Consider the following 26575-nt stretch of genomic DNA (forward strand, 5'->3'; position numbering starts at 1 on the left):
TATGTATGCTCGCTGACCGTACAGAGGTCAGTCACAGGCTAATGTCATTAGCCTTAGTCGGATGTCCTTCAGCCCATTATGCGTTTAAAAGCTATTAAACAGGTCGGATCACAATGGCCATGCGTGGCTGTGGATTCGACCTACCATGACATTTTCTGCCATGAAGATATCGGGGCGATGACACTGTGCGGTGTTGCCATACTTTAGACGTTTGTGCAGACCCTACGTCATCTTTTATTCCCATGAAAATTGTCAAACAATTGGATTTTAAAGCAAGTGAACAGCAGGAATAGCATGGGCGAGGGAACTAAAAGGCTTATGTATAAACATGTATAGGTCAGAACGTGGTCACCCCGCTAGAAAACATTGTATTAATTTCCACTTTGGAGACATAGTATTTGTCCGCTTTTCTATCAAGGTAGCAAATTGAATGCGGACAAATAGCGTTCCTGCTCAGAATTTGAAGACAGTGTTAATAATCAAATTGGAAGTTTATTTCAATTGCCTGGTATAACCTAAGGATTTTAAACATCTATTTTTATATCACTCTTTATATTTTTAGTAAAAGTGGACAGCAGCTATGATAGCACAATGTACAAATGAGAATGGGGAGCATGCACGTAACTAAGGTCATTTTACTGATATTACTGCAGCTGTTTCCAAATGGTAAGACCCTATAGAGGCACCGTGTTTAATTTTGGTACAAACCCTATGGCACTATCAATGACCCAATCGTACCAATGACTCATTGTAACGTACCAAGCACAGTCCATTCAAAGTGCTTTCGTTTTTATGTAAATAAAAAACGTTAACACTATATAAACACAGAACACACTGTACATCTCAAGGGCCTGATATAAAGCGTCACTGGAACCTAAGGGCCACCGATAGCGCCATAGGTCCAAACTAGACGTAGCACCTAAGCTTACCAAGTGGTTACTTAACCATATTATAAATTCTAAAATAAATATGCTAACGTACTACGTTAGCATATTTATAAAACTTAAAAGTTTTTGTTACATGTCTCAAATAGGCCGCAAACCTGTTGGAAATTACTTTCTTCCAACATTATCTCTTTAACTAGCATGCTGTGTCCGAAATAAAACATTGGTGGACCTACATCGCCATCTCTTCCAGAACTATGTGAAGGATGTCCGACCTGTGATTGATGCTAGAACAACCACAAATGTTACATACAGAGTGTTAATTAGAAACCTTCTAGCCTTGGTAATGTAAACACAATATTGCAATGATCTTTCTTGTCTTCATATCATCGGTGGGCGAGTAATATCTCATATGTAATTGAAAACGTTACATGCAAAAGCTTACATGTAACAAGTGGGACCACTTTACATAAACCTCACATGTGCAATTTATGTCAACTTGTAGAAAATGTCCCGACACCTCTTCTGATACTTCGATCGTCTTTAACTGTAAACTACCTAAAACGTAGTCTGTAAATGACCAAATAAGCAAAGTCGTTTTCATGGTAAATTCTGTTAATTCTTACACAAAATGACAAAATCGTTACATATCCCATATGAGGTTTATGTAACTAGGGCCCACTTGTTGTAAATAAGGTTTTGTATATTTTGACCGTTGGAATTTACTTATGAGATCACGATATACACTATTCTTTTCCTCCAAAAAGAAGAAAAAGAAAAAAAAAGAAGAAGAAGAACTAGATGGCAATGTTGTGTTTGAGCAAACACAAATATCTATGCCCGTGATTACCACCCTTTCCTCATGACCTTCATTATTTTTTGCACTCGATAGTGAAGACATTCCCCAAGAAGAAGATGATGAAGAAGAAAAGAAGAAGAAGAAGAAGAAGAAGAAGAAGTGAATATTAGTTATGTTATTGTAACGAATATTTTAGCATAAATAATACAGCTTCTTACTTCTGTAATTAGGACACACGAGAGCAGACCTTGTCAGTTGGAACATCTATAAAAACGGTAAGTGAATTAAGATAATATTACATAAATTATTAAAACGAAGGGAAAAAGAAGTATCAGAGAAAATTAAAAATGAAGACGTATAAGATTATGAACATGAGCAATAAATACTTTTTTGGTAAATCGCATAAGCCTTTGCGGGTAGAACTGAAATGTCGTCATTTGACGTCACGCTGATGTGCACATCGTTTGCCGAAAAATCTTTATTGCGCATTTCAAAGCCTCAATATTCGCATCGGGCAACATCACAGCTCTGTTTTACAATGCATCACAGGTATGGATTGACGAATATCTTAGATGGGATCCCGAAGATTACGACGGTATTGACACCTTCAATGCGCCAATTACATCCATATGGATACCCGATATAACGCTCGAGAATAGGTGAGTAATGTTGCATCTGAGATATTGTCAAGCAGACGAAATATGCCGTACTGCGCAGGTCAGCAAGCAGTGACATAGCGTCATAGGGGACCGGGCAAATATAGTGTTGTATATATCTTGCACACATTACAATATAAGCTAATATATCAAAGGATCCTTAATGCCCAATATTATCCGTAGCAGTATTAAAACAATAGAAATGTTGCGAAATATATTATATTAAATACCCGAGTAAGCAAACTACCAAGTCCATGTTTTGACCAAATTGAGTTAGGTATAGGAAAATTTTGCTTTTATACAGATTAGACAAGTATGCAATATTTTTTTTCGCAAAATTCCAAGACTGGTCTGGAAGGGGTCTGCATAAACCGCACGGCTAAATATTAATTGGAGTTGTCGGGATGTGATAGGCCTGGGCGATGCATGGAAATACGACGAGTAACTATTTGTTTGCATGGCATCTGAAAAGACTGCATAAAATCGCTGAAATTTACCAAGTTATATAGCTAAAAAAAGTACATTTTAGGGTTTGATGCTTCAAAATGGTACATTTTCTCTCATTGTATGACATTTATCTTGTAATAATTATTACCAGAATCCATACGCACGGCATCGGTTTTTAGTAAATATTCGCCCTACATATTGTAACTTTCAGCTTCGATGGCGCACTACCATTTTAAGGTGTTTACGGTTCAGTGCGTTAAAACAAGTTTTTGATCATTTGGCATCTACATCATATAGTTTCACCTGATATTAGTGGCATTTAACTGCAAGAGTTCTGAATAATTATGAGAAACTTCCACCCGAAAGTAGCAATTTCCCCATTGAAACCCGTGTAATAGATAATTAGTGGTGTTGAACCATATGTTTCAAAATAGATGGTTTTAACAATAGGGTTGGTCAGTACTATCTTGCCTGAAAAGTGATATGCATTTATTAACCAAAAGTGTTTCATTCTTTTGCAGTGCTGATGTTGGGTTTGAGAGATTCAAACCTGACACAAGGGCTCAGATTTATTCAGACGGTACGATCATCTGGTATGTTCCAGTCATTTATACGACATCATGCAACATTCGAATTAGATGGTTTCCGTTTGACACCCAAGTGTGTAATATCATTTTTCTCTCCTGGTCTCATGATGGATTCAAAATCAACTTGGAACCTGAAAAAGGTGCTGATGCCTCACAGGATAGGTATGTTGATTTCCTTCAAACTTACATAACATAACGTTGTACTTTTCAAGAATTCATGCAAAAAGAACACGTAAATGTTTCTAGTAAACTTGACTAATTCATTATGGAAATGCTGACATGTACACTGCGTGATACTGGTAGCCTATAGTGTTTTTATAATTTTTTTTAACATCGTGGTCTCAAAGGAATGACCCTAATTTTCTAATTAACATACTCATTGAAATAAGAAGTTCCAAATCGGTGTATTACCGAAGATATCATCAAAAAACTGTATAATTAGTCTCAAAGTGACATACTTATTATGGTGATTCGTTGGCAACGACGAGATTAGCCCTATTCTATTACCCCCTATCAATTTCGTGCCATATGGCACGAAATGACTTAATATGCATGTAAAAAAATATTTACACAAATAAGGTCTTATCTTTGGAATAATTTTGATAATTTATCACTTCTCTATCAACAAAACACCTTTTTTCCTAATACAACTACCATTAACACATCATTACAATGGTTTAGAATGTTGGAAACCTGCATATTTTGACCATTTTTAGGCCAAATTTTACCCTAAAAATAGCCCAAAAATGTCCATAAACTTTTTTTATATGGTCCAAAGTAACTCGGATTTCTTTTTATTATATGTAGAAACACGACAGTGTATATAAAACTGCATAAAAATGACACATTGATGTACTAATACACTTCAAAATTGTAAATGAAAATAATTTTTTGATCATATTTGGCTATGAGCTCATTAATTATTCATGAGCTAATTTGCATAATATTTACATAATTAAATATTAAACTTGTTTTTCTAAAAGCTTAAAGTCCATGCTTGCCAATGGTATGCCACTTATTGGTTTTTACCCAACCAACAACACTGCAACGCAGTAGTTAATATGATACCTCCACACCACTCAAATATACCACTTTTGTGGGGGTAATAGAATAGGGCTAACATTACACATGGACTCTTTTCTCTAACTTTAACAGATATGTACGAAACGGTGTTTGGGACTTGGTAGCTTTCCGATCTAGGCGAGTAGTAACAAAATATATATGCTGTCCAGAGCCCTACCCAGAAATACATTATCGACTTGTGTTCAAAAGACAAGCTGCATTCTACATCTACTATATGGTGTTGCCATGTCTATTACTCTCAATTCTTTCGCTGTTGGTATTCTACCTGCCACCTGATTGCGGAGAGAAGCTGACGTTATCTATCACCAATTTGTTGGCTTTGGTCGTTTTTCAACAAATAATTGCTGAGAATATGCCACCGAGCTCCGATGATTCACCCTTAATCGGTATGATGCAATAAAGGCCGGGCATGTTACTTATTCTAGATTGAACCGAAGCGTTAATACAAATTTCATAAGTTGTAGTTTTATTTGTTATTTTATTTGCATTTTACATTGCTAAGCAGAAATTATGAGAAGCGCAACAATGTAGTGTAGTGGAAATATTGTGGGCACGTCAAAAGGGGAGCAATTGTATTGCGAATTTTAGAAGGCTATTTTAAGAGTTCGTCCCCAGGGTACATATAATTTATTATTGCATTGCCCCTTTTATCTGAACGCATGTCACAGGATGGTTTAAGGTGTAAACCCTAATATTAATAATGCCACAAAACCCTGCCCGTTCTCAATAATCGAATATGGTAATGATCAACAACAGGTGATGCAGGTTGGGGGAGAAAGAGCCCGTATATTTTCATGAGAGGACTGACCAGATGCGACCCTGCCCTAACTACACAAATCCTTACAAAATTAGACCTATATTCCTGTATGTGACTTGTCAGTATGACATGCCATGGCTGACTGTGTTGGCGGTCTTTGTATTCTTCGTGAATAGCCAATTGTGCCCCCATTTACAAAGAACACACATACATACTTCTGGCTTGAATGAATAGATGCACGGCAAACAAAGCCATCAGCTCAGTCAGCATGGATGTCTTGAAACTTGACATTAACTTGCGACTTTAAACTCATTTCGTTGTGGCAGGTCACATATACATTGTTTATATTTTTCAGGGACGTATTTCATATGCATGATTGCCATGGTATGTATTTCTGTGATTTCCACTGGCGTTGTCATGCACGTGAGTGGCATATCTCAACCGATGCCAAGGTGGATCAAACGACTCTTCTTGGAAATATTTCCCAGACTCCTATGCCTATCTGTTTATTCATTTGAAGCTCCCCATATCGATGCAGCGGACATCTGTGAAAATCAGCACAACAACGACAATGCGAACGGAAAAGTTGATGCTACTAATGAAAACGAAGATTCTGTTGGCGTTGAACCTAAAACATTCAATAAAACTGTAGAGCTATTAAGGTACATTAAAGATGATATCGATAGCAAGAATGCTGACACTTTAGAACATCTTCAGTGGCGACGTGTATCCATAATTATAGATCGCATGCTTCTGTACTTATTCAGTATGTTTACTATTGTTTGCACGGTTTACATCGGTTTTCAAATTATTACAGGGAGCGTGGGGGAATATGATGACATATTGTATGAACTAGAAGAAAATTGGCCCATTTAAGGTAATGTTTTTATTAGTTTAACGTTAAACGTGAAGTAATATAAAAGGTCATGAAAACATTTTTAAAATTAGAGAATAAAGGTATTGTTTTTAGACCCAGCCGTGTGTCTACGGCCTGATATCACACAGGCGATACCATTATTTTAAGTGGAACAACGAGGCCGCAGGCCGAGTTGTTCCACGTAAAAATAATGGTTCGCCCGTGTGATATCAGGCCGTAGACACACGGCTGGGTCTAAAACAATACCTTTATTCTCATTCTTCAACACCTTCACCCATTTAATTGGAAATATAAAGTTTTCAGATGTAGCAAAATAGCGTTGAGTAACATTTACCTGTACGTAAAATCGGCGAGCTCAATAACTTCCTGCGGCTCTTGGAAGCCCGGCTTTGAAGTTACTACGCAACGTAATTCGGTCAATTAAATCCGGAAATGATCATTCAAGACTTGAATAAAAGAATCTAGACTAAAATTCTACGTTTCTTTGCATTTTAATTTAATAGTTTAAACTGTGTAATAAATATGTTTGAAAATACTGTTGTTTTTTTTAGAACTACCTGAAAATAAATAAATTACGGGCGGAATTTTTTTCTACGCAAGCTATTTACAGCGGTAAACACGAAATTAAAAATAACGGTACAGCGCATTAATCCATATGTAAATTTCATAAATTACTATGTGAGCCGCCGCAACGTAATTCGGCCAATTAAATCCGGAAATGTTCAAGACTTGAATAAAAGAATCTAGGCTAAAATTCTACGTTTCTTAGCATTTTAATTTAATAGTTTAAACTGTGTAATAAATATGTTTTAAAATACTGTTTTTTTTTTCTTTCTAGAACTACCTGAAAATATCAAAATAAATAAATTACAGGCGGAATTTTTCTCTACGCAAGCTATTTACAGCGGTAAACACGAAATTAAAAATAATGGTACAGTGCATTAATCCATATGTAAATTTAGTAAATTACTATGTGAGCCGCCCGTGGTGTCCACAACTTTTTTATGAATGAAGTGTTTGTATTTTATTCTCTAATTATAATTTATAGACATTTCAAAGTATTTAATTCTCTAGTTTTTGAACCGTTGTACTAAATGAGGTGAAAAAAATATTTATTTGATTCAAGAGTTATCTGAAACTTGTAAATTTCAAACGAACTTTTTTGTTTTGCGCTTTGCGCACTATTGGTGAAGCGGCATAAACAACGAGTATCAACAGCCCGATCCAGCTGATAAGATTGCAAACACGTGAACTTTAAATTGAATTTTGTGGCAATTTTAACGGAAATGCACCTCTGAATCGTACTCTGTACGATCATGGATGTGTTTAAAAAAATTACAATTTTCATAGCATGGTGTTTTAGAAAGATATGAATTCTATGAAAGATATGAATGAGCTTGCTGAGCGAAAATAAATAGTGTTTTTCCTGGCATGATGAGCAAGAGCGGACAGTTTACAGAGTGGATTGAGTTCGCTTCCGACGGTACACAATTTCTATGGCTAGCGTAAGTTTAATGTTTAATACCAAAAATGTATGTGGCAATATGTCATTGTGACATGGCCAGACCCGGGGCCAGACTGTTAAATTTCATGAAAATCAGGTATCTATCTAAACTGCAATGGATAGATATCCGAATGAAAATTCCATGGGTGAATTGACATGAACAGCACGGCGCACATTGCTTATTATAGAGGGCTCCCTTCAACTCAAAAGTTGAGACAACAGTTAGCTCACAGTAAATCCCAAAACAATTGGTATTTGGACCTCAGAAACGTAAGGATGAAGCCAAGAAAGTTCTGGTACTTGAACATATTGATATAGAAGTTTATCATGCAGTAATAATAGTTTTTTTTTCAAATTAATTAATCACCTTTAAAAAAAATCTATGTGGGTTAACTTTAAGTTTAATTTATAAAGTCACTTCTGACAGTAAACATTGATGTTGCCAATGCTCAAGTTACAGTTAGAAAACAGTCCAGTAGAGCTAGGCCCATCAAGTTGTAGGCTAGGCGTTGGTGGTTCAATGTTAGATCGTGGTGGAGGTAGACCTACTTGTGGTGCCTTGAATGGTACCACAGCTGTGCATGGGGTCAATGCTGATGCCAGTGCATTACTCATCGCTTCTTTCTGACCTTCACTAGCATCTGAGCAATAAGATGTGATACTTGTCGGATTGCGATGACCACTCAGCCGTGAAATGGTTATATTGTCGAACCCACTCTCTGACAACTCGGTAATACATGTTGAGCGGATGCAATGGTTTGTGTATACCCTGGATAGACCGGCTTCTTCTGAGATTACCTTCATCATGTTTCTGAGCTTGTTAACCCCTAGAGGGATGTTCATATACCACTGAGATTCATGATCTGGGTACTTCAGGTTGGGTCTTGGACGTTGGTATAAGGCGTCACATTTTGGGCTAAGCTTGCTTAGATACTTGCGTAGTACTGCAACAGGACATTTGGATTGCCCAGTGGCGAAGATCTTCTTTTGCGGCTCTTTCGTGTCGACGAGGCCCCCTGGGTGATTTTTTGTGGCCTCATTATACCGCAGCTGGACATATTCAAGACCTTTACCATCCATCTTGAACTCGAAGGAGTCCTTCTTTAGTTCGCGAAGGCCTTCACCGCCACGGCGGCAGAAATTGAATTGGATTAGAAACCAAACCAACTTTTGCAGACCCTCGGGGGTGTTGGGGTTTAGCGCATTTGACTCCATTAGTGTGTGCAGGTCAGCTTTCTGGATGTTTTCGTGATGTCTGCTATGATCAAGCCCTTCATTCTTTTGTTTCTTAAGGACACCAACAAGCATGTTATTTGCTCTCTTGAATGGCGCATCCCGCATAATGTTAATCTGCCTGTTGTGGGGTGCTGATGTTAGGTATCTATGTATGCTCGAGCGAAGTCCACACAGAGCGTTTTTGGAATATGGCTGACCATCCATCTTTCTTGCCTCTGCATAGAATCTTCGAAGCCTCTCTGCCAGTTCTTCGGTCGGGCAGGTTTCAATGTCTTCAGACAAGCTTCGAGATTTACACCAGGCTGTAAAAATGACAAATCATTTGAAAATGTGTAAGCTTAACAGAACTAACCCAGTGCTAGGCCTTAATTTGATCAATTACAATGCATTTCGTAGGTCTTCAAAGAAGTTTTCTTCGTGTGTAGGCCTAGCTATATTAAATATGACGCACACCGCATTTCCATTCGCAAGTGGTCATCACACGTACATCATTATCACTAATATCAGGCTGGTTTTGTGCATTTTTACGGATACTATTATTAGGATTTCTGAAGCTAGGCCCTCACTAATTTACATTTGTTTTCATGAATTAGGTTAGGCCTAGCCTTTAAATTAAGTCATGCAAGTAGGAGGTAGGCTAGGCAAGGGTCACATTAAGTGTTAAATTTAAAGTACATGTATTGCTTGGCTTTTGGGAAGTTTGGGGATATGTTGTTAAAATTACTCTCGGGCATTAGTACACTAGGCTATGATTATTATAGTTGTTGCTCATTTTTTTTTTATTGGAATAGTACACCTCATGGGTGATGAATAGATATTTCGCCGTGGCATAGGGTTTAAAACTTCAGCTCACCTTTGAATCTATTGACACCCCATGTTGTTGAATATTTGGTACGTATAGCATCTTTTCCTGCTTCGATCTCATTCATTTGTTCCAACGTAAAGCAAGCAAAGGTGTTCGATGCCACAGGCGGGGCAAGGTCCTCATCCACATGACTGGCTTGGCTGGTTGTAGGCGCAGGCGTATCTTTTGTAAAAAGCAAATCCGCTTCTTCAGCGACATCGATCATTTCTTGATCTTCAAATATGTCGAAAAACATGCCAGGGGCAATTTCAAAATAGACTTTCTCAGAATCCATAACGGGATCCATTTTTACTGTGTGTTCAGCTGTCATATGTCGGTATTTTAGCAGCCGACAGTAATTTTTTGGTTTGTTTTACATAAACCTCTACACCATTATGTTTTTTTAGTTTAAGCGGTGGTGTTGGTAAAATTGATCTAATTGTCCTTTATTATGTAAAAAAAATATAATAATGTCATTTCAATTTATTCAATGATTTACGCGACGTAATAACATTTTTTTATGCATGATTTAATGATTGAAATGTTGTTTATGTGTTCAAAAGGTCACGACAATAATGGGTCAAGGTTGTGAAATGTAGTTCCGGCTTACTCATTTTGTTATGTAGTTCCGGCAGCCAGCCGTGTGATATCGTGTCATATCACACGGGCAAAACACGGGCAGGAACCAATGAAATTACGAGGAATTTCATAGGTGTTTAAGAATGTTTCATATAAACAACTACAACATTTTTGAAATGTTGTGAAAATGTTATTTTAAAATACTGTTTGGCATATATTTTTGCAAAATATTCTGTCAATACTTTAATAACATTATGTTTGAACGTTTTGCAACAGATTGTTGTTGAAATATTGTTGAATGTTCTTAAAACTTTTTAAACCATTTATATAACCCAAAATTTAACTTTATCTGTAAAACTTTTTATGGTTGCTGTCAGTACGTTTACGAAGCAGCGTGTTGACACATTCGTTGAAACCGTGTCACCTGTGATAATTTCGACTCAATGTAACACGGCTAGCATGAACCAATACAATTACTCATAATGTTATTATATTATGCACCTATCAATTGCAACTCCGGCTCATGTGTACCTAGAGATGGTCCGGGACTTGACGTCATATGACCCGGGATTTGAGTCAAAATTAGTCTCGGGGAGCCATGTGTTGGCCAGGAATTTGGGTGGGGACTTTACCCGGATGAGAACTGGGATTGGGTCGCAACTTACCCTGGGCTTTTTAACCAGTAAAATGGCCCGTGAACATTGCCGTAGTTTGCTAATTGCTAGTTTGCTAGTTTGTAACGCCGGATATTGTTAACCTTACACTGAGGCTCATGGCCCGGATTAAATAACTAAGTGGTTTAGATTTTTAAGGCACAAACGTGACCTGCTATCACGAAATGTGAAAAATAGTGTCGCAAGTTGGTACTTTTGAGATATCCTGGCTGCTGTGCTTGCTGCTTTGCTGTGCTGCTGTGCTTATGTTCTTTGTTTGCCGCGCATCTGTACAAACAAGCAGTATGTCTTTCACACGGTTGTTTGATGGGATGTAGAATTGAGTCATTTTAAAGAAAAGTTGAACAATGAGGGCGCTATTTATCTTAAATTTTGTTTGCAACTTTTCACTTGTATAATGGTATTAGATCATCAGCAAAAAGATTACCAAATGACAAGGGAATTTTCCAAACACTTTTTATCATGGAATGTAAGGTACAATTCATATTATTTGGCTAATTTAAATTTAAGATAATGAAAATTGCGCCCTCAATGTACCAAAAATGTACAGTTTATAGAATAAAAAGTACCACAAAAATGCAGAAAAAGATGAATAATTTGATATAGAAACGAAAATATATGTTAAAAATTGCTCCAAAATATATGTGTATATACAGGTCATTAGTGTGATAGCTGTTGGTATTATTAAGGTCTAAAATTGAACATTTATATAATGTTTTGTTAGAAAAATTAATAAATGATTATATCAAACAACCGTGTTCATGAATGGTACATGTGCCCCATTCACAAACGAGATACAGACAGACGTGCGTGTGAAACAAAGAACACCAACGTAGCAGCCAGGACGTCTCGAAACTAACAACTTGCCCGTGGTAGCAGGTCACAAATGTGTATCCCGGTGGCATTTAATCCGGGTATAGAATAGTACATGTAACTCACGGTTGTATTCCACCAAAACTCAATTACATTTTTTGGTCATATCGCCCAAACTAAACATATTTCAGGCCTAAAATTTCACAAGAGTATATTAGGTTTGTAATGTATGCATATAAAAGAATGATATTTACTTTAGGTATATAAAATGTAGGTAAATATCGTAGAGATATTAATGCTATGTTGTAAAATTGTGTGATAGTAATGTAAATCACATTTTAGCATCGAATCACATTTAGTAAAATCGTTTGTTACTGGTATAAGCTAGTGACATGAGCAGCAGTAATAACTTTGCGACAATCCATAAAAAAAATCACAAAATTTTTTGAAAGTCATCATGACAATAGTAAAGAAGCTGTCCCAAAATTCCCTTTACTTACTTTGTTTGACATTAAATTTGACATATAAAACTGCAGAAATAACAATTAGCTACGGTGAAACATTTGGGCATTACACACAAAACCATAGTTTTACAAAACATATCCAGATCCCAAGTATCCTCTGACTTTACCTCTTCTCAACATCTATACCAAACAAGCCCAAATCAAGTCAATTAATATTGCAATGTTAAAATCCTCTCATAAGTAGGACATATCTTCACCCAATGTAACATTATAAGACGTTTATAATAGAAAATTAGGGTGTTGCAACAACGTTCCCTTCGAAGTTCGTGTAACAAAATGTATGACGAGGGTTAAATGTCAAATCTTCAGCTGGTACTTTATCTACTTGATCATCATCAACCATATCATACCACGGTTGTTTGATGTTTGATCTAAATATAATGAATTCCAAACACGCTCCATTTATTTTACATACAAGTATGAATATTTTAAACAGATGTGACATTTGCCCACGCAATAATCATGGTTTATTGATATGAACCATGAACACATAAACATTATGCAACATAACCGCTCACGGTCACTTCGTTAAAGCAAATTAATATTCGATGAAATCCTTAGAAAATCCTAATGGAAAATTCGTTTTATTTGTTTAATAATTATATATTGTAAGTTTGCGTAATGGCGCAGATAAATAAAGTAATTAACCTGGAGTTAATTATAATGTACATACTTTGTCCTTGGTACTACACTTATTATCATTAATTTTCAATTAATTATCCATCAATCAATCATTCATTCATTTTATTCATTCATTCATTCATTCATTCATTCATTCATTCATTCATTCAATTTATTACTTTATTTGTTGTCAAAATAGTGATTAATCCTACAAATAGTCATGACGAGGCGATGCGATAAAAGACATTGACTTAGTCACTAGGCCTATACAATAATGTACACGTACAATTCAAACACAAAACCTCACAAACTCTCTACTATAATGAACTATAATGAACTATAATGAACTATAATGAACTAAAGAACAATATTATTTTTGAGAATTTTTGAATAGACCTTTAAAACAGGAAGATAAGATTCGGAAGGTATTTACTATTAAAATAAGACACCACTACTTCTATGAAGGGTATCATGTAATGTGCATGTTATTACGAAATGAACGGAAAGTTGAAAGTATCCTGTTCTTTGTGAATGGGACACATTTGGTCATTCACAAGTGCGCGGACAAACAAAGAACACCTACTCAGTCAGCCAGGGTGTCCCAAAACTACCAACTTGCGACTTTAGGCTCATTTTGTGGTAGCAGGTCCCATATAGATCCGGCCGGCCAAATGTTAAGTATGTTGACATGTTACTGATGTGATAGTGCGTGTTAAATATGATCCATTCTGATGTGCAAATATTTTTGAGAAATCATGGCTACAACGATAAGATAATGCAATTATGGAATTAAATAAAGCATAGCTAATTTGTACGTTTTTGATATTTATCAAGTTTATTTTGTTCTCCGGTCAGTGAAAGTTAATACACCAAAAATAATGCGATAATTATTTTCTTCCTCTAAGGCATCATTTGCTAATTTTATTATAAAACAAACATTTCGAGCTATAAAGTGGTGGTATTAGTAATGTCCCCACTATATATACCAGACTCCCTCCGCTAATTACACACACGTAGTTACCGCACTGTATAAAGCATACAGTCCACACAATAGGTAAGGTATTAGTAACTTGTTGACAGCAAACATATTGAAAATTGACTAAATTCGAATAAGCAAACCAGATATTGGCAAATTATGTGCGTCAGTATAATTATTATAGTATGCATCTGTAATTGAGACATTGATGAATTCAGTTAGCAGTTGTGTATCACCCTGCTGTCATTATGCACGGGAGTTTCGAAATGATCTACCACGACAAAAGTCGCGTACGTGCAGCCAAAATTGAGATAGATATGCACCTTCATTAAGGGAAGTTACAGGTGTTTTTGTACGGACTGTATATTGTAAACTCTTTTAAAATCAGTGCTCGATAAAATCAAAATTAATGTACTGCTTTGCTGCAAGGTACCTCACTGCTGACCAAGCCAGTTGGATGTGCAATTTTACATTAGAAGAACTTGTTATCTTGTTTTGAGAGGACGTTTTAACTTATTTCGATTTATGTGACTTAAACAGCTACTGCATCTATGAATACATTACATAAACAAAAGTAATTATGGTATTACCCTGAGGTAAGTATTCATACTATATAAAGGTACATCCAAATCGATGTTGTCGAGAGAGTGACGTCATTATGTGCTCCAATGCGCGTAGTATTAACTCGCGCACATTGACTAAAAAACTGAGGTGTTTACATACGCAATCAAAGGTGGTACATCAGTAAACGCGCAAAGTAACGCCGAGAGAGTACTGACGTCCCTTTCTCGAGGAAGCTAAATGGACTATAAATTATTATAATTAGTTTGCGGCTGCTATATCATGGATATAGGACCATTACCATGATTACATGCTACCTGATATTATGTATCATTATCGTAAAGCAAGGATGTGGCAAAGTAATTTATACTATATAATTTATATATTGTTTTTTATATATAAAAATCCATACTGACTAGTTTGATTCATACTAATTTCAGGCCCAATGGTAGATATCTCGCTTTTGTATCTCTCTATTTATTGTATGAACTACAATACCTGAATTAGAATAAAACTAGATCTAATTGAACAAATAATACCCCATTGGATATTATTGTGTTAATCTCATTTTGAGCAATGCTCGGAGCAGATAACTATGAAGTGATTTTAAGCGTTACAGTGTTTGTGCATAGAATCGAAACAATTAGCCCAAGCAATCTGGCAATTTGTATCTCTCAACTTGGTACTAGTTGCAACAAATTTGATTTACTACAATATAGGCCATATTTGTATAATGTTCTTTGCATAACATAGTTAATGGATGGGGTATGAACGTTTGGACAGTATTTATTGTGGGACATAAGAGGACTTCAGACATATCGAATTGCATTCTGAATACGAAGAATGTCCTTCTGATATCAAATAATTTTGATTGTTTGAAATTCGCAATGTAATACACATTTTATGGCAAATGATTAAATATTGATATTTTTGATATTTAACAGTACTCGAAGTAATCTTTATAAATCTGATGATTTATACTTAAAGTGTATGTAGGTGGGATGAAAAGCCGACGATCAATTGAAAAGTTTGACCTTTCGTATTGAAGGTATGGATTTTTTCCCCAAAACACCCAAAACAATTTAGTCTTTTCCTCCCAGCTACATACACTTTAAGAATATATCATTAGATTTATAAAATTTACTCCGAGGACTGTTATATATCAAAAATATGAAAAATATCAAATTTTAATAATTTGTCATAAATTTTGTATTATATCGTGAAATTCAAAAAATGAAAATTATTTGATATCAGAAAGACATTCTTCGTATTCAGAATGCAATTCGATATGTCTGATGTGCTCTCATGTTCCACAAAAAATACTGTCGAAACGCTCAAAACGCTCATTCCAGATCCCTTAATATCATGATCATCAATGCAATTGAATGTGTACCTTGGGTGACATCATGCGCGTATTCTAGTGCTGACAATAGCAGAAGGCTGGAATTTCGTTTGAACGCAGAGAGAAAGAAACTTAAGTTCACAAAATATAACTGGTTTCTGCAAAGTATCAGGGAAACGGTGGCGGCAGAATGATTCATATATGTGTTAGGTGGAAGAAATCATCAGCCTTAGAAGACAAAATCTTTCAAGGTCTGAAGGAGTCAGATAAAAGAAAGGTCACGTGGCTACTCTATAAGACATCGAATTCCCTTGAATCACCAAAACATTGTTATGTGTTCATTCCGTGTTTAAATCTGATTATGTCCATTATGGTATAACCACGTGGGTTTATTATATACCGTGTGCAATAAGTAAATTCCCCCCTGGCACTGCCTGGGGAGTTCATTACTGGAGGCAAGATGTTTGTACAGCACCAAACAACCACTGCAAGATGGTAACTGACATATCGTAGCATACGCTCGTATCTCAGCGTTTACAGCATCAAAATCGATCAGATTTTTGCAATTTTACAGCAATTTTCCTGGGAAGGTGAAATTTAAAGGTCCTTGGAGCTCTATTCCCCAATCTATTCCCCTATCTATTCCCCAATCCACGTTGAGGGCGCTTGTCGACCGGCACTGGGTCCAAAGAGTCCGAAATGTTTTTGAACGCAATGGTGACAACAACTTCAGATCAGATAGTCAACAAAACTAAGGAATGGACAAGTTTCTATGATTTTCTATCACTGTTTACACTTGTAATATATAGGGGGGGGGGGGATTTACTTATTGCACACGGTATATTATTGCAATCGAACTTTACGAGCTTCCCAATCCTCGGCCATCTTTGACTGTTTATTTCTACCTCGATACACCCGAACATACAGAAATTTCCAAGCACAGCGAGTGTAGTCTCTACGCAGTCTGTGTTATACTACACTTTTGAGTGCATAACATCATAAGTGCTGTGTGAGATCTAGTGGAAATAGGCTCCTGTGATCCCTTCATCCAATCAGAATTGTTTTTATATCGAACAAGAGCTAACACTTCATCCTAAAAACACTGTACTATTAGGTCAACATATAACTCAATTCAATGTTTATAGCAAGGCGATTGTGGTTCCTTACAATATTTATCAAAATTTGTGTTATTAAGTGAACGAGCACACTTATATTTTCCATATACTTGCTTGATTTTAATGAGCAATGGTCAATTCTCTCTTGCATTGTAAATGTTGTGCAAAAAGTTACTATTTTCGCCTATTTTGTAATACGGTTGTAAATTCAGTTGAAAGCACTGACTGGACATCGCGGATGATGTCACTATGTGACATGTAGATGACCCTTTCATCCAATTGACTAGCCCAATGTTAACTAAATCATACAAGGAACATTGCCATCTAGTACATAATGTAAAATCGACAAGATATTGGACGAATGTTCTCACCGATGTTTTAATACCTTTAGGCCTTATACTATATTTACTATATTGCAAACTATAATACAAATAGATTTTTAAAGCATATACGAACAGCAGAAATATCATGGCAGAGGGAAGCAAAAGGGAACCATATAGGTCAGAGCGTGGTTACCATTTTTGAAATCATAGTATTATTTTCCATTTTGAAAGCATAGTATAAGTTTCCGCTTTCCCATCAAAGAAAAAATTGGTAAAAATTCTGAATTTGAAGACATTTTCAAAAAAACAATTTGCAGTTTATTTCTATTCTTTGTAATACATAGCTATTTTTAAAATCTATTTTCATATCACTCTCTATTTTTAGTAAAAGAGGACAGCTACTCTTACGCTGGAGCACTTTCTTCAACTTCTTCGTGTTGTATTTTGGTTTATTGGTAGTGAGTTTGACGACAATACCAGCAGGACATGATACACATGAGAATGGGGAGCATACATGTAGCTACGTTCATTAAACTCATATTACTGGTGCTGGTTTCAAATGGTAAGTCCCTATAGAGGCGGTACGTATAATTTTGCCATATCCTAAAGGCCCGGTCACAATGTGACGAATAGGGGTGAACGGCAAGCAACGTTAAGCTGCGAATTGCAATTTTGAATTTACCGCCACTCATCGTGTGTTGCCGTTAGTTGTCGCTGACGAATCCGTTAGCGACCGCAGACGGCCGAAATTATTTGTCGCGTTCGTCGGCAAATTTTCAACATGTTGAAAATTTTATGACGGCAAAATAAGTAGTTGTGATTCCGTTCAGATTTCGTTGGAGACCGCAACCCTCATTTCTTTGACGTCTCCATACCGTGCGAAGCCGTCTTTAGTCGTTTTGAGGTCGTCGCAATTTCGTTGGTAGTCGTTGTCAACGACCATTGACGAAAAAACAACGGCAAGTGACTTCACATCTCGAACCCTGACGACACATTGTGGCAAGTAACGAAATCGTAACGATCTTGATATTGATTTTAATATTTTGATTATTATTGATATTTATATTAATTTTTTTGATTATTATTGATATGTGTAATATTTTTTCATTTTTATTATTAATATTAATATCTTTGATTATGATAATTGATATTGGTGTTAATATTTTTGATTATTATTGATATAGATATTCATAGTTTAGATTATTATTGATATTGATTTTACTATTTTTGATAATTATTGATATTGATATTTATATTATTTTTTATTGTTATTATTGATATGTGTAATATTTTTGATTATTATTGATATTGATGTTAACTTTTTTGATTATTATTGATATTGATGCTAATAATTATTTTTGGTTATTATTGATATTGAGGTTAATATTTTTGATTATTATTGATATTGATATTTTTGAGTGGATAACCAGAACGCTGTGAAGAGTGGGAACGCTTAAATGCACTATACGACCCGCACACACAAACACAGGCTTTGATGTCGGCCGCTGTCAGCTGCCGTTCCTTGCCGCAAGCAAATCCGCTGCCAGCCGTCTGACCTCGTTTCTTGTTGTCGGGCTCGGTCGAGACATCGTCCGGTTTTGGTCGCTAGTCTCCGTTTCCTGTCGCAGCCTTTCGTCCTTTGCCGTCGTGTTGTCGCTGAAGGTCGTTCCCACTCGTCGACGAATCTTGTTTTTCCTCTTTTTGCCGTCGCTTTGCCGTCAACATTTTCACGTTCGTCACCTTTCGTTGGTTATCGTCCGTCATAGTGTGACCGGGCCTTTATCGATACCCCAACCGGAACCGATGTCTTCCCTTTTAGCGTACTCTTCATAGTGCATTCAAATTACTAGTACTTATGTTAATGAAAAACGAGAACACTATGCAAACACACAAACCGCCATTATACATCTTCAGGGTATGGTAGACAGCGCCATCGGAACATAACGGGCACCGGTAGCGCTATAGGTCCAACCTGGCCGTGAAGCCTAGGCTTGCTAAGTAATTAATTTCAAAAATATAAGAATTACAAAATAAATATGAAGACCTGAGCGCAAGAAGACCGTAAGTCCAATTGGCCCCTCAACATGTGTACATTGAGTTACACAAGTTACGTATAGTTTGATTAGTTTCTTAGGGTTTTATTTTGTTTTATAGATATTCCAGGGTGAAAACATCATGAAAGGTTGTGAAAGATTTGTTTTGACCCCTGAACATGTATAAAACATTACCAAACTATACGAAACTATACGAAACTATACGCAACATTAGTGTATACATGTTGAGGGGCCAAGTGGACTGGACTTACGGTCTTCTTGCGCTCAGGTCTTCATATGCTAAGGCAATTTTGTCTCGAACATGCCACATATCCGTTGGAAATTACTTCCTTCTTACATTGTCTCTTTAAGTATGCTGTGTCCGAAATAAGACATCGGCGGACCTACATCACCATCTCTTCCAGAACTACGTGAAGGATGTCCGACCTGTGATTGATGCTAAAACAACTACACATGTTACATACAGATTATTAATTAAAAGCCTGCTAGCCTTGGTAATGACAGTGATTTTAAACAAACATAATATTGCGACGAACTTTCTTGTTTTCATATCATCGCTGATATTTAATGCTAAAGGTCACATGCAATACGATATTGCTTACATTCATACCAAACGGATGCACATTTCGGCTGCTTTATGTGTCTAATTTTGCATAATAGCTAGGAATAAATACCAGACTCATCTCAAGTAGAGGTCACTTCAAATCATCTCCAAGGCATATGTTCTCTGTATTCCTAAACCATGTCTTGGGGATAATTTAAAGTGATCTCCACTTGTAGAAGAGTCTGGTATTTATTTCTAGCTATTGTTTAAAAAGAGACACATGTAGCAGCCATTAAGTGCATCCTTTTGATATGGATGTACACCATAGAAGAAGAAGAAGAAGAAGAAGAAGAAGAAGAAGAAGAAGAAGAAGAAGAAGAAGAAGAAGAAGAAGAAGAAGAAGAAGAAGAAGAAGAAGAAGAAGAAGAAGAAGAAGAAGAAGAAGAAGAAGAAGAAGAAGAAGAAGATGAAGATGAAGAAGAAGAAGAAGAAGAAGAAGAAAGAAGAAGAAGAAAGAAAGAAAGAAAGAAAGAAAGAAAGAAGAAAAAAAAAAAAAAAAAAGAAAGAAAGAAAAAAAGAAAGAAAGAAAGAAAGAAAGAAAGAAAGAAAGAAAACAAGAAAGAAAAAGAAAGAATGGATGAAAGAAAGAAAGAAAGAAAGAAAGAAAAAAAGAAAGAAAGAAACAAACAAACAAACAAACAAAGAAACAAAGAAACAAAGAAAGAAAGAAAGAAGGAAGAGGAAGAAGGAGGAGGAGAAAATATAAAAATATTAGTTTTGTTACTGTAACAAATAGTTTTGCATCAAAAACAGACAACAACGTTTCTTACTTCTTTCATTAGGATACACGAGATCAGTCCTTTTCAATTGGAACGTCTTTAAAAGCGGTAAGTGAATTAAACACCGGGATTAAACATAAAGTAACATTATTAAAATTATCTATGAAAGAAAGAGGGAGTGTCAAAGAATATAAGAGAATTGAAGACAAATTAAAGATTAAATATTAAACTGATCATCTGGACTTACTATTTTTTGAGTTGGCTACAGTATCACGTCTCATCCGAGAAATGAAGACGTATTGTAAATAAATAAATTAAGAAATGAATAATTGGCCTTTTCTTTAAATCCCATAAGCCCTTGCATGTAGACCTGAGATGTCACCTTTTGACGTCACGCCGATGTGCACATCGTTTACCACAAAATCTTTACTGCGCATTTCAAAGCCCGTGGAGTACGCAGTAACTATATGCGCATCAGCGTAACGACAACACATGTCCACTTGCAATTAGGCCAATCAAATTAATGATATCAGCAACCTCTAATTTTAACAGAATCCATTTCACGTGAATACATCTCTCAAAAGCTTACACAAACACATATCAAAAGTCCCCAAAAATCCCCACATTGGAATAGTGACTAATTGTATAAATTCAACATGGCCGCTTTTGCAAAGGGTGAATTTTCAAAGTTCGTCACATTTTGTTGAAAATAATGCCATAAGGATTCAGAAAAGGCATGGTTATAGGTGGAAAGGTCAAATGTCAAAATATTGACTTTACAGGCGGGACAAAAAAATTCTCAGATTTTGATAAAAAAAGAAATTTGGTCTCATATTGTTGAATTTGCAAAAGCATTTAATACAAAGTATAGTTTGCCATATCACAGGTGGTTTGTTACCTTGGTAACATGGCAAAGAAGTTTAAATTCCATCGAGCCTTGTTGACCTTGACCTATTTTGTGATGTTACCTATTTAACAAAACCCAATGCCATGCACTTTTATCATTTTAATTTATTTCTGCCAAAGGAACAATTTGAGGCCAGTTGGATTACAATGGAGCATATTTCAATTGTAAACGCCCATCGCCCCATTATTTGACCGTTGACCTTCTTGTCTGTAACTCAAGAACTATATGTCGGAGACTGGTCAAACTATACTTTTTCTGAATCCTTATGGGGAGTGCAATACATCGGTATGTTTATAAACAAGATTGGACCAACTTTGAAGTTTCAGCCCTGCATAAGCGGCCATTTTGGATTTATGCAAATTAGGCACTGTTCCACTTCTTGTTTTTTTAGGACTTTTGATGTGTTATTACATATGCATTTCTGAAATGAATGGTGATTGAATGTATTTTGTTACAATTAGTGGTGGGTTAACTCCTTATTTTTCTTAATTTGATTGGCCTAAATGCTTATGTGATTTAACGAAAATGTTCATTTTTTTAATAATGCATCATTTAGGTATGGAGTGACGAATATCTTAGATGGGATCCCGACGATTACGACGGTATTGACACCTTCAATGTGCCTATTACATCCATATGGATACCCGATATAACGCTCATTGATAAGTGAGTAATTCTGAGTAATGTTGTATCTGATATATGTGGCCGTACACCACGAATGAGCCGTAGAGTCGGCATAGGTACCTCAATTTAGTGCGACATGTATATCATTTTGATAGCGCCAGTCAAACATCTTTTAAACCAATCGATAATCATATTGCTGAAGAGGGTAATAAGCTTCTACATATATCTATAGAATCCTTAAATAGCTCTAGTCTTTGTTTGCTTTGGCTAAATCATGTTCGGTGGGTTACAAAGCATTGTATTTTGTCTAGGTATGTGGAAACAACAATTAACAATAAGAGGACATTCATGAACTTCATTGACATGGGATGATTTGAAATGAAGTTGAAGGAGCAGAGTTCAACAAACCATAATCCTATGGGTATGGGATTTGAAGTCAAGTGATATATACCATTTTAAAGCTTATGAAAATTATATATTTTCTAAACACGAAATAAAACAAAAATTGATGGGCCGACTTCGTGGTGTATGGTCACATATTGTCAGGCAGACGAAACATGTGGTACTGTGCGGGTCAGGAATCAGAGATGTAGCCATAGGCGTAGATACAGGGGTGATCCCCCCCCCCTCCCCATATTTTGCCAGGACGGATGGTCCCTACAATCACTCCCTCCCCCATGTTGACGCCTGTATGTGGGTTTCTGGCATTTATTCCACTTTTTCACCATATTTCATCAGTTTTATAGCTTCAATGGCAATATTTTCGCGCGTATTTGTACCATCAACTTATTCTGTCGGCGAAAGGTGATGGATTCACTATACTTCAAGAAATTTTGTCCAACCCCATCCACCCAATGTCAAAAAAACATCTACGCCACTAGGAACGGGCAACTATAGTGTTGTATTTCATACACACATTGTATTGTGGCGGCAATATGAGCTAATATAATTTATCAAAAGTTTGCTAAACATTATATTACGAATATTTTCGAATTTTGAATACCTGAGTAAAAAACGACAAAGTCCATGTTTTGGCCAAATTGAGTTAGGTATGAGACAATTTTGCTTTTATATGTGTGTTAACGACAGGCCCAAATTCAATATGGAAGGAGTTGTGAGATTTAAAGTTCCGAATCTGTATTCATATGATTGACCCCCCCACGTTGACAAAGAATTGACCGAGTAGCACGATGCTGTATTCTCTTACAGTGCCGACATTGGGTTTGAGAGATACAAACCTGATACCAGAGCCCAGATTTATTCAGACGGTACAATAATCTGGTTCGTTCCAATCATTTTTACGAAATCATGCAACATTCGAGTTCAATGGTTCCCGTTTGACACCCAAGTGTGTGATATGAGATTCCTCTCCTGGTCTCATGATGGATTCCAAATCAACTTGGAAGCGGAAAAGAGTGCCGATGCGTCGCAAGATAGGTATGTTGATCTATGCAACCTAATATTGCTACCTTTTACTGTTTCTTTAGTACTATTTTGTGGTATTTTGTTTAAACATTACAGATCACATAATTTTTCTTATGATTGTAAAAGTAATACTGCTGATGATGATGATGATGATGGTAATGATTCTGCTGATGATGATTCGTTGGTAACGACGTCGACGACGATGACTATGATGGTGATGATGATGATGATGATGATAAATAAAAATAAAATAAATGTAGACATTTGTAGAGCGCTTTATGCCGTAAACAGCCTCTAAGCGCTTTACATTTATTCCGCCGTCATTAGAATATATCGGAACCACGTTTGCAGCCTACAAGTGGCGCAGGGTCCATCAGTACAACGACTGTGATTACCCCTAAGAGCTTCCCATTGCACCTGGGTGGGGTGAGGCAAGCGAGGCAAAGCGCCTTGCCCAATGGCGCAACACGGTGATGGGACGGGGAATCGAACCCACGCACGTGGAGCAAGCTCTCAGATTATGAGTCCAAGGCCGTAACTACTGAGCCATCGTGCCCTCTTGATGATGATGATGATGATGATGATGATGATGATGATGATGATGATGATGATGATGATGATGATTATGATGATGATGATGAAATGGTGATGATGATGATGATGATGATGATGATGATGATGATGATGATGATGATGTTGATGATGATGATGATGATGATGATGATGATGATGACGATGATGATGACGGCGATGATTATTATTCCACATGGACTTTTTTCTCTAACTATATCAGCTATGGACGAAACGGTGTTTGGGACTTAGTAGCTTTCCGATCTAGGCGGATAGTAACAAAATATCTATGCTGTCCAGCGCCCTACCCAGAAGTACAATACCGACTTGTATTCAAAAGACACGCTGCATTCTACATCTACTATATGGTGTTGCCATGTCTATTCCTCTCTATTCTGTCGCTGTTGGTATTTTACCTGCCACCTGATTGTGGAGAGAAATTGACACTATCTATCACCAACTTGTTGGCTTTGGTCGTTTTTCAACAAATAATCGCCGAGAATATGCCACCGAGCTCCGATGATTCCCCCGTAATCGGTAAGATACAATAAAGGCCATTAATTTTAATCTGCTAAACTTATCTACAAAAATTTAACAATAGCCATAACCGCATATTTCAGCAAATGTTTAACTTTCGGTACTTTGGTAACAAACAGCTCAATAACGTGCGTATTATCAGAAGTTGTAGTATTATTTATACTTTTATTGGATTTGACATCGGCAAGCAACCTGTTTTTTGTTTTTTTATTTTTGTTTTGTTTTTTGCTTTTATTTTGTGAACAATATAATTCGGCCTTGTGCGATTAAAAATCATATCTTATCAAATCGAAAACAAAAGATACACAGGAATATTTCTGGCTTGAACAGCTGCGCGGCGAACAAAGCCACCCACTTGGTCAGCTTGGATGTTTCGAAACTACCACCATGACCAACTTGCGACTTTATAAACTCATTTCGTTGTGGCTAGTCACATATATATTTATATCATTTTCAGGGACATATTTCATATGCATGATTGCTATGGTATGTATTTCCGTGATTTCAACTGGTTTTGTAATGCACGTGAGTGGCATATCTCAACCGATGCCAAGATGGATCAAACGGATCTTCTTGGAAATAGTTCCCAGATCCATGTGCTTATCCGTCTACTCATTTCAAGCTCACCATATCGACGCAGCGGACATCTTTGAAAATCAGCACAATAACGACAATGCGGTCATTGCGAACGGAAAAGTTGCTTCTACTAAAGAAAACGTAGATTCTGTCGGTGTTGAACCTAAAACATTCAATAAAACTGTAGAACTATTAAGGTACATTAAAGAGGATATCGATACCAAGAATACTGCAACTTTAGAGCATCTTCAATGGCGACGTGTATCCATAATTATAGATCGCATGCTACTGTACCTGTTCAGTACGTTTACTATTGTTTGCACGTTTTATCTCGCTGTCCAAATTGTTACAGGGAGTATGGGGGAATATGATGAGATATTGTATGAGCTAGAAGAAGATTGGCCCATTTAAGCTAACATTTTTAGTCATGCACCTGGTGTACATAAATACTGTCCCGTATCTGCGCCATAACCGTAGCCATAACCAAAAAACTAACGCGCCATAACCATAGCCATATCCAAAAAACTAACCCTATTCGTGGTTTTTTGTATGGCCATGGTTATGGCTCAGATTGTACTACAGAGCGTCTTATACGGGACAGCATTTATGTACACCAGGCGCATGAGGTATGCTAACTCTAATGAGTGTGCCTCATTCACAAACGAGATACAGGCATACTACATTTAATACTATTGACTTGAACACGTGCGTGTAAAGCAAAGAACACCAACTTGCGACTTTATGATCATTTTGTGATAACAGGTTAGAAATGTGTATTCCAATGGCACATACAACAATACACAAGGTGTATAGTGGTTTACCACCAAAGCACTATTAATGTTAAAATGAGTTTAAGAGGTTTGGAACTCAAACGGGTCACATAAAGTTAATGTCGATTGAATTTAATAATATAACGTAATGTATGTGTTATACATTCACTATAGCCTATAGTATAGATATAAAGAATTTATGTAAATATCGTAGATTAATATTAATGCTATGTTATATAGTGTGTGGTTTTGTGTGATATAAATTACGCTTTAGAATCGAAGTATATTGAGTCAAAGTGTTTTTTTAAATAGTATTATAAGCTAATTATTCTATTTATTCATATATTTTTTATTTATTTTATTTATTCATATATTTTTCAGTTATTTATTTATTTGTTTACTATGTTGAGTTAGGTCATTAGCTAGTTAGTTAAGTATTAAGCTTGACAGGCATTAAAACATTATGCATTAGCGTATATAGTTAATCAGCATTTATTTTCCTCATTTTTATCTGATCTAATTCAAAACTACAGATATGTAACAGCTCAATAACGTGCGTATTATCAGAAGTTGTAGTATTATTTATA

At 36.2% G+C, this 26575-nt stretch overlaps 2 protein-coding genes across 2 annotated transcripts; both read left to right on the forward strand.

Annotated features, from left to right (window-relative positions):
- The first annotated feature begins 564 nt into the window (after positions 1-564).
- LOC140137184 (neuronal acetylcholine receptor subunit alpha-10-like) lies at positions 565-6152 on the forward strand. Its single transcript, XM_072158839.1, has 7 exons — positions 565-666; positions 1085-1227; positions 1914-1958; positions 2233-2342; positions 3308-3535; positions 4529-4842; positions 5569-6152. The coding sequence occupies exons 1-7, from the start codon at positions 600-602 to the stop codon at positions 6087-6089; spliced, it is 1428 nt and encodes a 475-aa protein (XP_072014940.1). The 5' UTR covers positions 565-599; the 3' UTR covers positions 6090-6152.
- An 11453-nt stretch (positions 6153-17605) lies between these two features.
- On the forward strand, positions 17606-26147 carry LOC140137195 (neuronal acetylcholine receptor subunit beta-3-like). Its single transcript, XM_072158850.1, has 7 exons — positions 17606-17764; positions 19608-19750; positions 20643-20687; positions 22043-22152; positions 23320-23547; positions 24329-24642; positions 25100-26147. The coding sequence occupies exons 1-7, from the start codon at positions 17689-17691 to the stop codon at positions 25627-25629; spliced, it is 1446 nt and encodes a 481-aa protein (XP_072014951.1). The 5' UTR covers positions 17606-17688; the 3' UTR covers positions 25630-26147.
- Positions 26148-26575: the final 428 nt, after the last annotated feature.

The sequence above is a fragment of the Amphiura filiformis genome, chromosome 2 (genome assembly GCF_039555335.1).
Source record: "Amphiura filiformis chromosome 2, Afil_fr2py, whole genome shotgun sequence".
Taxonomy (NCBI): domain Eukaryota; kingdom Metazoa; phylum Echinodermata; class Ophiuroidea; order Amphilepidida; family Amphiuridae; genus Amphiura; species Amphiura filiformis.